Source organism: Chelonia mydas, chromosome 5, assembly GCF_015237465.2.
Source record: "Chelonia mydas isolate rCheMyd1 chromosome 5, rCheMyd1.pri.v2, whole genome shotgun sequence".
Classification (NCBI taxonomy): Eukaryota; Metazoa; Chordata; order Testudines; family Cheloniidae; genus Chelonia; species Chelonia mydas.
In genome coordinates this window covers 47260957-47279613 of record NC_051245.2, presented here as the reverse complement: position 1 = coordinate 47279613, position 18657 = coordinate 47260957, and the positions used below count along the sequence as shown (strand labels likewise).

The 18657-nt window shown below is 37.8% G+C and overlaps 1 protein-coding gene across 6 annotated transcripts in view; it reads right to left on the bottom strand.

Moving 5' to 3' along the window:
- The window catches only part of GFM2 (GTP dependent ribosome recycling factor mitochondrial 2), a 52888-nt gene that overhangs the window by 20645 nt on the left and 13586 nt on the right, over window positions 1-18657 (bottom strand). For 3 of the 6 annotated variants that reach the window (XM_007064496.4, XM_037903008.2, XM_043547610.1), the window contains 14 exons: window positions 18437-18525; window positions 17538-17598; window positions 17107-17292; window positions 12944-13024; window positions 10138-10286; window positions 8945-9085; window positions 8760-8859; window positions 8145-8334; window positions 6812-6888; window positions 6070-6208; window positions 5721-5906; window positions 3183-3298; window positions 1375-1557; window positions 107-939 (listed from right to left, as the gene is read on the bottom strand). In XM_007064496.4, coding sequence (XP_007064558.2) covers window positions 811-939; window positions 1375-1557; window positions 3183-3298; window positions 5721-5906; window positions 6070-6208; window positions 6812-6888; window positions 8145-8334; window positions 8760-8859; window positions 8945-9085; window positions 10138-10286; window positions 12944-13024; window positions 17107-17292; window positions 17538-17598; window positions 18437-18525 — 1827 coding nt within the window. In that variant the 3' untranslated portion in view covers window positions 107-810. Of the gene's footprint in view, window positions 1-106; window positions 940-1374; window positions 1558-3182; window positions 3299-5720; window positions 5929-6069; window positions 6209-6811; window positions 6889-8144; window positions 8335-8759; window positions 8860-8944; window positions 9086-10137; window positions 10287-12943; window positions 13025-17106; window positions 17293-17537; window positions 17599-18436; window positions 18526-18657 lie in introns of those variants that run through there. The other 3 variants (XR_005225978.2, XR_005225979.2, XM_037903009.2) reach the window with 2 other exon arrangements.

Here is an 18657-nt window from a genome sequence, read left to right as displayed (position 1 = left end):
TCACTCTATCTTTAACTAAATTTGTTTCAGTAGTTAAACCATGATGCCCAAAACTATTATTTGCTATAGCCATGTTGGTCCCAGGATATTAGAGATACAAGGTGGGTGAGGCAATACTGTTTATTGGACCAACTTCTGTTAGCAAAAGACATAAGCTTTTAAGCTGACACAGGGCTCACTCACCTTATATGCTACCTACTCTGTACCATACAACATTCTAACATTAAGGCAAGTAATTCTTGTTTGGACAGCTTAAATGACAATAGCAGCTTTCAGTGTTCAGTTGAAGCTAGACCAACAGAAGACGCTGACTAGCAGAGTGGCCAATAGTTAAGTTTACTTTTATATGTGAAATATTAAATGTTTTAAAAATAAGTTTTACTACATACTTTAGGTGAAACAGTTCTGACATGATTCAGTAAGTTGCATGTAGTGCTCACTTTCACAGAAAGAGCTGCACCATCATTTCTTGTAGGGGATTTGGAACGTTGTCTTCCAGTAAGGTATCAGCTCCAACTGTTAGGCATGTGAAGTGTAGTACACGGAATATGGTGGATATCAAAACAGTCAATTCTAGTTATCTCTGGTTTAACTCCCTTCATGCAAACAAGGCAATTCCAGGATTTCACAGCACTTTTTTCTTTGCCACTTACCACTGGACAGCCGTAGCATGTTATTTTAAGACAGTTCTAACCCCACACACTTTACCCCACCCATTTTTCAGAAAGAGGATACTTGGCAAACAGTTCCCCTAACATTTTCTAGTGAGAATAAAGCAGGTCTTCGTTGTTCTCCCATGGAGTAAAGTGGTCACACCAACCCACTCCTCTTCTGAAGCAGTGCGCTTTGCTCCTGAATGTTCATGGCTTGGTAACTGGCTAGTTCCAAAGTGAAAGTTGCTGAGCCTGATGTTAAAGAGCGCAGAACTGTTGAGTAACCCTAGACAAAAAACAAACTATATTTAAATGTAATTACTATAATCAAATAAATTTAGGGTTGGGTGGAGATAAAGAAAGCTTTCTGCCCTGGTTTAATTTACTACAGTGTGATTCAGCTGGGGAAAAGACTATCACAAGCATAATACAAAGTATACAGTAAACATTACCTTTTTAATAAGTGCACTATTTTTCACCCATATTCCCAATATTACAGAAACAAGTGTTGGTTCAGTACAACATAAACGATGAGACATTTTCTTTCATAGCTGTATGAACCACACTGTATCCTCCTGAGATCTTAATCCAGACCTTCGGCAAAATTAGAAATATCAGTTCCTGACTTCATCATGTGAAAACAACTGCATATATCAAAAAGAATCAGAAGTGGGCAGGCACACTTTTTTGCTTTTCTTTCATCATTATCACCACCACATACCATCATTTCTGCTAGGGGAACAGCTGCAATCACTACTTTGTTATCTTGACGATTTTGGATTTCCTGAATGCTGCCTCTTCTTTGCGCAAGGTCACCAAGCACTGCGCTGAGGAGATCTTCGCTCACTGTAATTTCCAGATTCATTAAGGGTTCCAGCAGTTGTTTACTGGCTTTCTTCAAAGCCTAAAATCAAAAAGAAATAAGTTACCCTTGGCTCCCTTTTAAAAATGCAATTCTTCTATGGTTTGGACTATATAATGAAACTAACTTCTGTCTCATAATCCCTACATCCCATAGGGTATGTTCCTACAGAGTGTATTAGATCAGAGAAAAAGGAAACTTATGCTACACCGATAATTGTGTGTATATACACACACCTCGCTTTCCCTACACATGAACCAGAGATGACAACAATTTATTACTAAGAGGCCTCCAGCCATGTCTCAGCCCCCAACAGCAGTAGAAAACTATATTATGCCAGCAGCAAGTGTTAAGGGAAAAAAAAGTATACAAACGTCAAGAATCCCGTGATTCAGCGAGAACAACAAAACATGGTGACATGAAACAATGGCTATTGCAAGTTAATATGTTAAAAGAAACGAAGTAGCTGAAATTGAAGGCTTTAAAGCTTAAAAAAGCAAGATGTTGTGAATTAATGGTACACTACCTCAGTTTGGAATAAGGTAAGATTGACCCACGAGACCAAGGCTAAAAAGGGACAAAAATATTTTGACAGGAAAAAATATAGGATATAGAGGAGCTTAGTAAACCCAAGAAAGTGCCGGACTTCACTCCACGCAACAAGCCATATTACATTGAATTTCCAATTCTTAACTAATTCAACCCGGATAACACCACACAAAATGGTAAGGATTGATGCCAGTAAGTTGAGTGAATATTCCCACAGTGCAATCTGCTATAATCTGGGGGTTCCTGAAGGGGTGTTAAAGAGCTTATTTCATTCCAATCGATTACACAATTTTATTTGATACTCTAGGTATCTAAAATAGTTTGCAAAAAATATTACTAGTGCTGTAACCACAGGCAACCATGTTATGCACTTCAATAGCTCACACCGAGTTTTAAGCACTAGAGCCAATTTTACCAAGAACGCATTACAAAGCCCATAGCAAAAAAGTTTCATTTTTCAGCTGACAATAACTGTATATATCGCTACATACAAAGCTGGGAAGTGGTACATGCCACTAAAGACAGCAAAGAAGTGCACAAGATCAGTACAAATTCAGAACTGATTTTTTAGGATTAAGAAGAAAGATTCCAATAGGATGGGTGAATTAATAATATGCAGAGAAAGTAGAAGCTACAGGGAACACACTCCAAGAAACCTGATGGAAAGTAAAGACAAATAATGTGACACTACATAAGAAGTAACTGAGCGTATATCTTAAATCTATGCAAAATATAATGCAGATCACAAAAACTGCCAAGAGAACACAATGATAAAATCCAAGTATTCCTGAGGTAAACAGCCCTCCAGATGTAAAGAAAATTATGTTGATTTTCTAACATGAAAGACTAAAGACCTATCACGTACACCTGGAGGAGTTTAAATATTTTGCTGGAAGCTACCTGGCTAGAGGTGACAATCAAAATTCTGAAGGACATCAAACAAGGGAAAAAGGAAGATTCAAGACATTCCTTATGTTGTGAGTGTTGTATATGTTTCTGAACAAGTAGTAAGGTGCACACATCTCTGCCATCTTCCTAAAGGCTGCATTTTTGTCTAATTCACCATCATATTTTCCCATGAAACTGCACTGTAGAATAGTCTTCTAGTTGCATTATACCTTTTGCATACAACGAGAAACACAAGCAGAAATCATAGTCAGGGAAGTTTCAGAGTGCATGGTCATGGAATACACAGTCACTGCTACATCCTGAACTGGGAATCCCAGGAGCGGTCCTAGACAAAGAACAAACAATGTGTTAGCATTACAATGTTTCATGTCATTTTTCACATTATTAAGTTATGGAAAAAGTATTTTGGGATTAACCTGAAGGGTCTGACACCCCCTCTGACCTACTCAGTAGACAAACGATTGTTAGAGCAAGAAATAAAACAAATAATTTTATCATTGTCCAACTTTGCCAAAAGGGGCAGATAGGCAAATCATCATGTAGCCTTGTGGTTTATTATCCCTCTTGGTCAACAGCATAAGCAACATTTGCCAGAATTAGGTCTCTGATGCTCCCAGAGTGCATTATAGAAACAAAAAAGTGGACCAAATTAATCTTACGAAAGAAAAAAGAAATCATTTTCAGAATAGACCTGACTGCTAAAGTGTCTTCATAAAGAGAGAGAACATTTAATTATGATTAAAGATGTAATGACATTCATGTTAATCAAAAATAGATGTACGACCATAGCACTTTTTAAATAAATTGTTATAACAACTAAGGGCAGCTGCTGACTTCCTGATCCAAATGTAGATTTTAACTCTCCTGGAGTGAGGTCAGCCACCTCCATGGCACCATTTTCTCCCCTTCCTAAATCCTGAAGAGCATTCTTAGCAAAACATGGATCTGTGTGGGGGAGTAGGCAGAGGCCCATACTGGGTAAGGATAGGACTTGGGGAAAACAAAACAACCCCACCGCACAGTCCAGCAGTCCCAAAAGGAGGTATTATGACCAGAGCACCTTTTCTGCAACTCCCATTTAAGTGAGAGGATGTATGCCTGAGGCAGACACACATCAGGTAGGTCCTGATAGTGGGGCTCTGAAACCAGCAGGTGCCTTATTTCATGCCAGGAGTGGGGAGCAAACCCTGCTCCTGTCAGAATATTATGGGGAAAACCCTACAGTGTTTTCCATCTAGAGTTTTTCTCCCCTTACCACCACATCTTCCCATTGACTTTCCTATAGTAAAGAGCAATTTGGCCATGTAATTAGCTTATATAGTAAGAGTATAGTTAATGTTGTTTTGTGACGTCAAGAGATGGTTAGTAATAAAACTAAATACCAATAATCAATCAGTACAATGTGTCTGACGAGTCTGATGCTTTATCCATATTTGAACTTCAGATGAATATTATTTGCAGTTACTTACCGGGCAATGGGCTGGATTTGAATCAGTGACTCAGAGCTACTTTAACCCTCTGTCATTTTCTCTGAATTTATGCTGTGCTCTCTTTGCATTATGACTGCTACACTCCTTTTTCCCCATTATTTCTTATTTTCCCTTCTGCCTCACACTGCCCTTTCACTCCATTTCCTGATTTCTGTTTTCCATGATGTCCTGAGCCAAGTATCTTAGCAGTCCAAAGAAACTTCACTGAAACGCAACACTTTGATGTGCTAGCCAAGGAGGTTTCAGAGACTGCGATTTCTGTTAACTTCACAGTGCATGTCAGAGAGATGGTGAGAAACACCAACCAGCATGTCAACACTGAATGAAGTTATAGAACAGCAGTTTAATGCCTTTAAAAAAAAAAAAAAAAAAAAAAGCCTATATTGTGCAGTTAGGCAAAGCTTTTTATTTTACACCTTCAGAGAATATAATATATTTGAACGCATGCAAAACAATTCAGATAATATGGCAAAAATATGGCATTTTCATGACTGCCTCCCACCCCACAGGTCAGTTCCATCACACCACCATTGTTTATGGAATATCATAAGAATAATACACTTATCATGTGGGATATGGAGTCAAATCAAAGTGGGGTTCAATATCAAGATACCCAAGAGGAAGAAAAAAAGTGGAGTTTTAAAAATATGCCGAATTTCCCCCCGAGTCTGAGTAAAGGGGCATTCAGCACATTCTGTGGAAGTTGAAGGAATTCTGAAAATTTGCTTTTGCCCTTGTCATTTTATGTCATTGCCATGTGCTACCATGATGCATTTTAGTTTTCTGGCTATGAAGAAGCCCTTCTTTCTAATAGCTAAGGCTACAATTATGTCACGGAAGTCTCGCAATCCGTGCCTTCCAGAGACCTCTGGAACATTTTCCACTTCAGCCCTGGGGCAGTGGGGCTAGAGCGGTCAGCTGGTAACCCCCATGCAGCTCCCAGCCACTGCAGGTGGCATGGGGACTCCAGAGATCCCAGCCACCACTAGGTGCGGGGGTGGGAAGAACCCAGAGTCCCAGCAGCTGTGGGCACTGGACCTTCTTCCTTTCCCATTTTGTCAGGGATATTTTTAGTCAAAGTCATGGACAGGTCATGGGCTTCTGTAAATTTTTGATTACTGCCCGTGACCTGTCCATGACTTACTAAAAGTATCCATGACAAAACCTTAGCCTTACTAATAGCACTCGGACCATGTAATTTCTAATGTGAAATTTTATTCAAATACCTACAAAAATTTGTCATAATGGTTTCTTTACCTTGAAGGTATGAACTGTTAATTCCATTTTCTATAGCTTCTTGAATGTCTTTCTGAAGTGGTTCCATGAAATTGTCAGCATATTCAATGACTGGTGTTACTGATGATCTCTCTCCTACCCATGGTCTTACTCCCAGCTGGGTGGTCACCAAGTGCCGTTTATCTCCTATCGTTCTGTCCAACGTATCTATGGTAAAATGAAGACATATCTGAGAAACAGTTAATATGCTCCACACATCATCTAAAAGTTAATGTTAACTAGTCACGTCATAAGAAGACCATTTAAAAATGAGTAAGTAAACAAGTTGCAAGGACAGAAAACTAATATTCTCTGTATTCTTTCATTTTACCTGTGGCTTGGGCCGAGTTTAGGATGGTTTCTCTATATGCTATCTGAAGGGGTCCTAGATAGGTCTCAACGCCATATTCCCGTTTGATTCGGTCATGAATAATCTCAATGTGCAGCTCTCCCATGCCACAGAGAACAGTCTAGATAAAGAAGTGAATCAAATAAAAAAAGTGAGAGAAAAAGTAAATATTCACACGCATGCTTATATGCGGACACAGATGGGAACCTTTAGGATGCACTATTTACACTAGGAATTCGCTTATATGTACTGTCCTGTTCACATTTTAAGAAAGTTTTAAAAATTGCATAAAAAGCCCAGATATTACAACTAAGACCAAGAAAACTTTAGGAAGTATTGTTTTGGGTGATACTTAAGTGTAAAAAACACTTAAGTGGAGATGGTAATTGTTGCTGATGCTACTACAATAAGTTATATATTAGTTTTGAAATGTAAAGACCATTTGAACTTGCTTTTAGAGTTTAGAAAAAAAGAGGATTGATAAGAAATATGCTATTTACAGAGCATAAATAAGGAAGGCGATCTTACAATCTCTCTTCCTCCATGGGTCATGTTTATAGGATTTCATTTTAATCTAATTAGACACACAATACTTATTGCATTTATAATGTGAACACCATTTATAGTGCCTTTCACCGAAGGATCTCAGAACTCTAAAATAACTGCTTATAACTATAGGAATTAGGGAACTAAGTTTAAGTCAGCAATGTATCGACAATCTTACTTGTCCAGTGTCAGGATCTATCTTCACTTTCAAACTTGGATCTTCACGCTGAAGGCAGTTCAATGCATTATCCAACTCTGTGTATACACAACAAATATTGCTATATATAAAAATATATTAGTAACTTGTAACTAGCTATGAGTAGCGATCTGAAGTGTTCACCCATAAGATCAGATTCTATCCTCAGTGGTATTGTAGAGTCATACAAGAAAAGTATGACAAAGTATAACCTTGTCACAGCAGCCTTTACAAGAAAAGTATAGAACTATAGTTTGCCTCATTTCAAAGTAATGGGTTCTTGAGTTAACAAGGTGTAATAAAGTAACTGGTATACAAGTTTTAAAAAAATGCCTCATCAGAGTAATATTTGGCACTTCTATAGCTCCTCAGAGAATCTGAAAGCACTTTACCAAGAGGGGTAAATATCCCCGTTTTACAGATGGGGACACTGACACACAAAAATTAAATGATTTGCCTCCGATTTCAATGTGAGTCAGCTGTGGAGTTCAAAATACAAACTAGATCTCCTGACTCCCCATCCTCTGCTCTAATTACTAGAAGACAGCAACTCCAAAAATAAAGTAATAAGCTAATAGTTTTGACTTGTTTATGCACTTTGTAGGTTTTTTCCAAAGATTGTAATCAAAGGATCAATACCCAGACAATCCACTCAATCATTCTGCAACCCTTCCCTCCAATTCCACTAGAATCCAGGAGACCAAATGGACGTGCTAGAAGTCCTGATAGTCAACAAATCTAGGCTCTGTTGGGCTAAGGAGAGAGAAAAGAGGGTTTCCAGAATCAAAGATCCAAAGTTGCCCATCAGGTTCTCAGAAAGATGTTTATGAAAGAGGCAGTGTTCTGTGGGTGAATTGTGGTAAGTGACTTCCAGACTCCTGATCAGTGGAGATAAAGGCCATAGAGGGTGGTGGATAGTGCTGACTGGAGAAAGTACCTAGACTTGGAAATGTACTTTCATTCAAACATATTGCACACACTACAATATCCCGCTCTCTCAGCAAGAGGCTGGATATCTCAAAGCTAACCATGCAAGTGGGAACGGATGTAGGAAGACAAAAGTGCAGCTCTCCCACCTTCCAAAATGAGGTAAGAACCAATCATCTAATCTTTAGAGTTGACCAAAAAAATCATGAAAAGAATAGTAGCAAAGCACACACAAATTATAAAATTTAGCACTTATGCAAAATCATTAAGGGTCTCATTGTGTTACTGATCCATGCATGCAATTCAATTACATCAACTGTATGCGCATGCACAGATCAAGGGAACAGTATAGTATAACTCTAAAACTGCTTTTGTAGCTGTGTTGTACCTGGCTGTTTGGACATCGAAGGTGGTTCTATTGTACAAAAGAAGACTGGCTCGGGGATCTCTACGCCAGCTAATAAAAGGCTCTCTACTTCACTATTACCGCCAGGCTTTCTCCCAACCTCTCTTCCAGCTCGACGGGCTGCAGCCACAGCAGACGCCTTTGATGAAACAATGGTGTCTCCAGTGGCACTCTAAAGTACGCCAAACATCAAATGACATCAGGTTGTTTGCAAATAATTGTTTTTTAATGCTCTTCATGATAAAAACTAAGTAATTACTGTAGGTTCTCTTTGGATAATTAAATTAAAACCAGATTCAGAAGGACATCAGAAGCTCTAATTACATAGCTGTCTGTTCAGCACCAGCTGAGTTTTTAGTAGTTCTTGTATGCCAAAGTGACTGTATTTTTAAAAGACACAACATATACAGAAAACAGAGGAAACAGATCAACTACATTTATAAAAAAAAAAAGAATAACTGAAATACAGTGAATTTAAATATAACATTAAAAGCTAAAAAGATTTGAAACTAAAAGAAAACGTGATCTTGTATCTCATATTTATGTGGTGAGTAGCTTTTCAAATAAAACTCTTGAGAATCAAATGTCTTCCTTTACCTGTTTCAGCCCAACAGTAAGGGCAATATTGCCAGCCATTAGTGAAGGTATTTCTATTTGCTGGTCAGCAAAAGGCAGCAGAAGGCGACTCATTCTCTCTCTGCAAATGAATTACTCATGTTATCTACTACTCAAATACAAATGCCAATGGTTCAATGAACATCTCTCATCTCACTCCTACTCACGTGCAATTTTTGTTGATGTTATATACAGCTGATTGAGGTTTCATTGTGCCTGAGTAAATGCGTATAAAAACTAATGGCCCACGTTGTTTATCATGAAGAACTTTAAATGCCAGGGCACACAAGTCATCTTTGTACCATGGCCTGTAAAACATAACCAATGAATCAGAAGAGCAACCTCATACAACTCATGAACAAAAAACAACCTAGTTCCAGTTTTAGCTACATTTCCACTCATTTAAGATACCGATTTGTAACTATTAATTCAGAGGCAGATTTGTTTTTATTTTTACAGCATATAAATGTACACAATTAGGATTACTCTAGGTAGTCCCCCTAACAGTAAAAATAGCTGTGCTGAAATATGATGTAAATCAGTGGATATTAGAGATGTCCCCTACTGGGCTTTGCAGGAGTATGGTGAATGTTAGATACTTTTTTGAGGTGAAATTAAGAACAGAAGGTGGCTCATGCAAGGCCCTTTGTGCTCTGCAGGAAGGTCATCTTGGAGTACCTCAGGCTACTTCAGAACAGTGCCTAGTCAATGATTGCTCCTATTAACAACCAGAATGCACCAGTTCAAAAGCATCAAACCTGGAAGACCAGGAAATAATAATTCACATGTATGGCTTTTAAATGCACTTAGCTTTGAAATAGGAGCAGTTCACTCAGACAAATCAGTTAAGGAACGGGCTTACCTACTTCTCTTTTCCCTCCCCTTTTTTTTTTGGTTAAACTATAAGTAACAGCAATTAGAGAACTAAATAGGGAAGAGACCTAGCTTTTATTTTCAGCTTCATTGCTAACACACTGCATAACCTTGGCAAGTCACCTATAAAATGGAGAAATAATATTCACCCACCTTTGTAAAACGCCTGGATCCACAAATGAAAGGTGGTTTACAGCTATAAATTATGATTAAACAACAAGTTTTGCAGTCAAAAAATATACACAGATGCTTTGGATAGTACTGACCAAGTAGCTTCACTACTCAAGTATATTTTTATGACTGCACATCTTAGTGTTATACCTGGTGTAAAGCAGCATTCCTACTGGATAAAAAAAACCCTCAGTACTTTAAAAAAATATACCCCGATTTTGGAAATCACAAACAATTCTACATTTTCTCCTTGTAATTTTACCAATTCATTTTCCCAAACAGTTGTTAAATCACTTTATCTTCTCATTACACTTACAGAAAGTCATAGGAACGCTCATTAGGTGCAGGTAAGTACATAGTAATGGCATCCAGTAAAGGCTGTACTCCTTTATTCTTCAATGCGCTTCCACAGAACACAGGTACTGCTTTCTGTGCCAGTGTTACTCTGCGTACAGCAGACTGTAACTGCAGAAGGAGAAAAGAGTATTTTCAATTCATGTATTTATGACTTAGCCTTTAAAAAAAAAGAAAAGAATACAGAGAAGTAGTGAGGAAAATTAAGGTACAATTCCAGAAACCCTCCACACATGGGCCTTCCACTGATTTGAATGGGAGTTTTTCCTCACAGAACCACACCTATAATTTGCAGTAACTGTAGATTACAAATCAGGTGGTTTCTAGGTGCACAAAAATCATGATTTTTAAAAATCCTGTTTAAAATTTAAACAATTTCTTAATTTAAATCAGATTTCTTTTATTTATATGTTGCTAGTTCTTTATTATATTTCCATTTTGTAGTCTTAAATTACTGATGTGGATGTGTTCTGATGGTTTCTTTCTTTAGTTCGATTTTTTTTTTTTAGAGAAATTTCATAGTAAAAGTGCTCATCTACCCTGAAAAAAACAAGTCCAAGGCCATTATTACAGCCTTACGGTGAGACCACCACACACTCAAACACAAAATTGACATGCAAATAGCCCAATACTGTATTTGCCAACAAAAATAAATGAGATCATGACTTTCACAAGTGAAGAAAGTGAAAGTGGACATGCTTCAGACAGGCTATACTCCTTTCATCAGGGTTTGCGGTTTGAAGTCGAATGGGACTTGTGCTCCTGAGTCACTTTGGGTACGACTACCAGGGCGGGTGGGGGGAGGGAAGTAAGAGCGGGAAATCCATGGCAGCGTGTCTCAGAGTCTGAATCAACTGACGCAGGCTTGCGAGGTTCGTCCTATGGATCTAAAGATACCCATGTGTAGACATTCAGGCTTGGAGCCCAGGCTCTAGCCTAAGCATCTACACACCTTTTTTTACCCCCATAGGGCTCTGAGTTGACCTGGGCTCTGTGACTTGCTGCCGTGAGTCTTTTTTTCCTGTCCAGACGTACTGTTAGGTTCTTTTGAAAACCTTACCCGTAGATGCCTAAATATGAGCTTAGGACTCTAACTTGAGACTCCTGTTTTTGAAAATTTTGATATGTTTGTACAAAGTAAGTTCACAATTACCTAGTGAAAATCTAAATAACCTTTCAGTGTGAACAATGAAGCAATCTGTTTTGAAGTGAAATATTTTTGGGGAGAATTTTTTTTTTTTTCAAATACAATTTTAGTTCCTGACGCTGCAAACACTTATGTACATGTGTAACTCTAAGCACATGAGAAGTCCTACTGAAGTCAATGGGGCTATTTGTATGAGCAAAGTTGTGTACCTGGTTCACTGTTACAGCGTCAGGGCCTTGATTTTCAATATTTTGCTTTTTGCCTATAGCAGTTTTATAAGCCTCAGTAAAATATTCTGCAGTGGCTTAAAAAAAAAAAATCCACAGACTTTATAATGTAGTTCATTATTGATTCTAATCTAAAGTTGCAATAGCACAAATTTTACAATTAGATTTTATTTTTACTACAAAGCCTCCAACTGATTTATATCCCTGATATTAAAATAAAAAATAAAAATAAAATGATCTTGATTTAAAATTGCTCCACCCTGGCTCGTTTTGATTTTAACAGTTAACCTTTCTGTTGGAATATACAAGTGACAATACTGTGCCCCACATTTTAATTGCGTTCCTTACATTTTAAAGGGGACTGCAGGTCTATATTTGATCTCAGGAAGGTTAGAAAGTATTTCAAACTACTTTAAATACAGTTGTACAAAACTCACATCAAGGTAACAAAATTGTTCAAAAACAATAGCCTCCTCCAAGAGCCTGATCCAAAGCCCACTGGAGTCTTTCCTCTGACTCCAACGGGCTATGGATCAGACTATAAAACAACTGCATGTTTAGGTGCTGCAACAAACAAGAGCCCCTGGGCCCCAGACCCCATGACTTCAGAACAACAACAAAAGTCACACAAGGCAAGGACCATCTTTTTGTTGTGTATTTGTAAAGCACCTAGCCCAACATGGTCCTGGGCTATGACGAGGACCCCATAGGCACACTAAGGTGGTGGTGGTGGTGGTGGTGGTAATAATAAATGTCAATAAGGCGGTCACTATTTCCCCCCATCCCCTGTAAGAGGAAAGTCAATCAAGGGACTCTGTGTCAGACATCCATCCTGGGATGTTTGAACATCCCATCAATTCACACCAACCAGATTCTGCTCTCAATTACACTGGTGTAAATCCAGACCTGCTCAAAGTGGAAACTGGCCCGCTGCATAGGATGTTCTATTTTCCCTTCCTTAGCCTTTTCCTCCAATATCCAGGTAACTTTAAACGAAAATCACCCATGATCAAATTAACTTATTTTTATTAATTATGTCCAACATGTTCGAGAATCAGATTCAATAGCAATATCAGATGAAATCCTTACATTATACAGTTTGAGTATAATACTGCTTGTTAAATTCACAGCACCTTAATCACCATCTAAACTGGCTTAATGCTTTAGTACCAAAAGAAAAGGAAAAACTTCTTCACATGATCTACAGCCGGCTATGGTAGCTTTTGTCTGAAATTTAAACGTTTATTTATTTATTTATTTATTCTAGCACTGGTCAACACAGAATGCATGCTTGCTACATCACACTTAATCCATATGCACAACAGAAAAAAATATAATCAGAATGACAGCTAGTAAAAACATACAGTCATAGTAACTGGAGGGTAAAAATGTACCTTATCAGCTGGCAGTAAGTCAAAATTTTCACTAAAATCTCCTAGAACCAGCTCAGCAAATTCATCATCCAGATCTGCAACCTGCAAGAGAGAATATTTCTGCATTATCAGTAACTATACTATTCTACAGTTGGCCCAGCAATACTATCTATCTGAGCCAGAAAACTAATGCAGAATGAAGCTTTTGCAAACATTGGAGATCATGGATTCAGAGTCTTGCAAACATAATTTACATTTATCACAATAAAATTGAAAAATTGACAAGATTAGCTAACAACATTGATGGAATATGAATTATTGAGATGCTGAACTTTGAATAAAAGCGGTTTTATTTTAGAAAATTTCAATTTTGAATACATTGTTAAAATGAATGTTTCCCTCTTATGTTACAGAATCTGTTAGTTTATAACAATAGATACTTTAGTATGCTACCAAATAAAAAAAGTAGACTGAAGCAATCTGCTGTGTTATGAGGAAAGAAAACTTTGAAATAATAAATGAACATTACATGCTAAAATGTCCAACTTGCTAATATCAGGGGGTAGCCATGTTCGTCTGTATCCACAAAAACAACAAGGAGTCCGGTGGCACCTTAAAGACTAACAGATTTATTTGGGCATAAGCTTTCGTGGGTAAAAAAAAACAAAACACTCCTTCAGATGCATGGAGTGAAAATTACAGATTCAGGCATTACATACTGACACGTGAAGAGAAGGGAGTTACCTCACAAGTGGAGAACCAGTGTTGACAGGGCCAATTTGATCAGGGTGAATGTAGTCCACTCCCAATAATTGATGAAACTTGCTAATATGCACTCTCTACCTAGCCCAACTGCTTTTTCAGACCCTTTTAGGTACTTTAGACTGCTATCTGGGATTTTGGGGGACTGTCTGGAGAGTGAATCCACAACGAGAAAAATCAGAGCCTCTGGGGTAATGGTTCTTCAAGAAGTGAGAACTGCAGGCTGACAAAGTTGCTGGACAATGTATTAGACTGACAGATAATGCACGTCCATCATCTCTCAGACTGAAAGATTTCAGCCAACAGCGACAGCTGTGAAGGGCTCAATTAGAATAAATGCTTCACAGCTGTAAAGGATTATGCTCCCTCTTATGACTAACAGAGCCACTGATCCGCTAAAACTGAAATATATATATAGGGAAAACAGATAATCAGCTAAAACATGAAAAGTAATATATTTACTTCATTAACTAAATGAAAGGAAAATGCTACAAATTTTCCCCACAAGATTTGTATTCCAACTATTACATTTTAGATTAGCATTAAGTGGACAGCTCTCACACAAAGTTATTCAATCAAACAACATTACTGGTCCATGAGATCTTATATCCAGCTTCTGCAAAGGACCAGTAAACACTCTGCCCTTATATAGTGCTTTTTATTAATTATTCCAATGTAAATCCCTTTGACAAATGGTGAAGCACTATCACCCCCATTTTACAACTGGAGAATTTGAGGAACTAGGTGGTTAAATAATCTTCCTAATGTGACTTTGCGAGGAACATAAAACAGATCTCCCAACTCGCAGACTGATACTCCCATCACTTCATCGCCATCTCCCATAGCTGATGTTTTAGAAGAATTTGAAAATCCTCAATCATCTACTTAGCCAGTTGTGCAGTGCTACAAATGCATGGGTGAAGGGCTGTTCCTTGACCACTACAGTAAGTCAGATTATACCACAATTTTAACTTGCATAACTACAAATATTAGAAATTATAAAACTATCCATTAGTTTCCTTATTCTCCAATCAACATTACTCTTGTAAATATCAGAGCTAACAGCATGCACTAAATCCCTGTATTTTGAGAGAAAAAACCGCAATGAAATGCAGCAAAGTCATTCAGATATGGCTAACCCAATTTATGAGTTTATTCCAAAGTGTGTGACATTAGAATTATAGTAAAGGAAAAAGACGCGCTGAACAGACAACTCAAAGATGATGCCCTGTTTAAAATGTCATAGAATTTAAGGCCAAAAGGAACCGCTGTGATACTGTATTCATTCTCTTGGCCCAAAAAATAGCAACCTAAACTGATCCAACTGTACCACCTGTGTGTTTCAAGATTTTTATATAGAAATAGATGGAGTTTATATCTTGTCTTCATAACACAGTAGTGCTGAAAAGATTCCAAAAGTTGCAATCTGCAAAAGGGAAGGATAGCTAACACAAAGAACTGGGAGTTAGGAAATACTGGTTCTTCTAGTCTCAGCTCTGTCATGGACTTCCTGCATGAGCTTGGCCAAGTGATTTAATCTTTCTGTACTTTAGTTTTGTCATCCCTATGTTGTCACATAGCTGTTGCGAGACTAAAGGGCCCAATTCTGCTTACACTCAAGTCAGTGGCAGTTTTGTCTGACTTTGGTCAGAGTAGGTTTGGGTCCTAATTTATTAATGTTCATGAAGTACCGTGAGATCTTTTGATGGAAGGAAAGCAGTGTAGATATATAGAGTAGGGCTGTCAAGCGATTAAAAAAATTAAATCGCGATTAATCACACTGTTAAACAATAATAGAATACCATTAATTTAAATATTTTTGGATGTTTTCCACATTTTCAAATATATTGATTTCAATTACAACACAGAATACAAAGTGTACAGTGCTCATTTTCTATTTATTTTTGATTACAAGTATTTGCACTGTAAAAAAAAAAAATAGTATTTCTCAATTCACCTAATACAAGTACTGTAGTGCAATCTCTTCATCATGAAAGCTGAACTTACAAATGCAGAATTCTGCACAAAAAAACTGTATTCAAAAATAAAACACTAAAATTTGAGTGCCTGCAAGTCCACTCAGTCTTTCTTCTTGTTCAGCCAGTAGCTCAGACAAACAAGTTTGTTTACATTTGCAGGAGATAATGCTACCTGCTTGTTGCTTATAATATCACTTGAAAGTGAGAACAGGCATTCTCATGGCACTGTTGTAGGCGGTGTCGCAAGATATTTACGTGCCAGATGTGCTAAAGATTCCTATGACCCTTCATGCTTCAGCCACATGCGTCCATGCTGATGATGGGTTCTGCTCGATAACAATCCAAAGCAGTATGGATCAACGCATGTTCATTTTCACTATCCGAGTCAGATGCTACCAGGACAAGGTTGATTTTCTTTTTTGGTGGTTTGGGTTCTGTTGTTTCCGTATCAGAGTGTTGCTCTTTTAAGACTTGTGAAAGCATGCGCTACACCCTGTCCCAATCAGATTTTGGAAGGCACTTCAGATTCTTAAATCTTGGGTTGAGTGCTGTAGCTATCTTTAGAAATCTCACATTGGTATCTTCTTTGCGTTTTGTCAAATCTGCTGTGAAAGTGTTCTTAAAATGAACAACATGTGCCGGGTCATCATCCAAGACTGCTATAACATGAAATATATGGCAGAATGCAAGTAAAACAGAGCAGGGGACATACAATTCTCCAAGGAGTTCAGTCAGAAATTTAATCAACATATTATTTTAATGAGCATCATCAGCATGGAAGCATGTCCTCTGGAATGGTGGCTGAAGCATGAAGTGGCATACAAACGTTTAGCATATCTGGCATGTAAATACCTTTCAATGCCGGCTACAAAAGTGCCATGCAAATGTCTGTTCTCACTTTCTGGTGACACTGTAAATAAGAAAAGGGCAGCATTATCTCCTGTAAATGTAAACAAATTTGTTTGTCTTAGTGATTGTCAGAATGAGAAGTAGGACTGAGTGGCCTTGTAGGCTCTGAAATTTTACATTGTTTTGTTTTTGAGTGCAGTTACGTAACCAAAAAAAAAATATCTACATTTCATGACAAAGATTGCACTACAGGTACTTGTATGAGGTGAATTGAAAAATACTAATTTCTTTTGTTTATAATTTTACAGTGCAAATATTTAGAATGAAAAATAATGTGCGCTTTATTTCAATTACAACACAGAATACGACGTGAAAATGTAGAAAAACATCCAAAATATTTAATAAATTTCAATTGGTATTCTATTGTTTAACAGTGCGATTAAAACTACGATTAATCGCGATAATTTTTTAATCACAATTAATTTTTGAGTTAATCACGTGAGTTCATTGCAATTAATCGATAGCCCTAATACACAGTATTTTTTAAATTAATATATTTTTAAGTACTTTACATATTTACTTTAGAAACTTTACTTGTTCTATTAAGGCATTTCTTGCATCTCTGACATCCTTTAACAATTCAGGATCTTCAGTTTCTGTCAGGGGTTTTTGCTCAAAAACTTTTCCATCATCCAGACTAGAAGCAGGGTTCCAAATAATTTGTTCCTTGGTCACTACATCAACCAGTCCCTTGAAGGTCTTGGCCTCACCAATTGGCAACTGTAAAGAGAAAGGAAAATTACACAATTATTAGGAAACACTAGCATGAATACAAAACCTACCTGTCACATGCAGATTTGTTCAACAGTAAAATTATTAACACTGCAAATAATGAGCATTGCATTTTGTTATTTATATGCTATTTCCATTGTGTCAATGTATTTAACACTATTTATTGGTTGTTTATTTTTATTGTTATAAAATATAAAGTTAAAAAATAATTAACATTACATTTCTTAGTTTACCTGTAAAAGCAAAGGTTTTGTCTTCAACTTTTGCTTGATACTGTCAACAGCATAAGTAAAACTATATTAAAAAAAAAAAAACAGATGTTAAAAAGAAGAGTTAGCCAACTTTAATGCTATACATCAGTTTATCCATTGGTTTAATATTTCTTATTTATTGCTAAACTAGTTCCACAATTAAAAAAAATATATCTTTTGAATAAGATTTAGCATTATAATTTTTTGCTGGCCACACCCATTGTGATATTTTCAACTCTATTTCATAAAATGTTCCGCTTCATTATAATTAAGGCTACGATTAGGTCACAGAGTTCATGGAATCCATGACTTCCACTGACCTCCGTGATATTTTCTGCCCCAGGGCTGGAGCTCCCAGCCCCTGCCCTGGTTGGGAGACCGGAGCTGCCCAGCTGTGGCAAAGGGCGGGGTGGACTCCCTGCAGCTGCCCAGCAGGCGGACTCCCCGCAGCTGCCCGGCCATGACGGGACCCCACAGCTGTCCAGCCAGCAGGGACTCCCGGAGGGATCCTACAGCTGCCCAGCCTCTGTTGGGTGCCTGGTGGACCCTGCAGCTGCCCAGCCGTGGCAAGGGGTCCCCAAAGCAGCCCAACCTTACAGGCAGGAGGACCCTAGAGCTCCCATGCACCGCAGCAGTGTGGGACTCGGGAGCCCCAGCAGCAGTGGGTGCAGAACCCGTCTACTCCTTTTGTTAGGGCTATTTTTAGTGAAAGTCAGAGACAGAACTCTGTGATTTTTTTGTTTATTGCCTGTGACCTGTCCATGACTTCCACTAAAAATATCCGTGACCAAAAAACATAGCCTTAATTATAATTAGAAATATTCTCCCCTGTAGTGTGCTTATCATTTATAAATAAATAAATAAAATTGTGGTCTTCATACCTTGCCCCATTTTTGTCCATCTTATTTAAAAAACAAATTCGTGGTATATGATGCTTGTCTGCTTGTCGCCATACTGTTAGAGTCTGTGCCTAAAGAAAAATGACAGAAAACATCAAAATGCTTGCCCTGATGGCCGAATGGCAGCTCACTGATTTACGAGACCCAGATTAATTTTCTCATCTTGAACTCTTGCTCCCTTGCTGCAAGGGCAGTGAGATCAG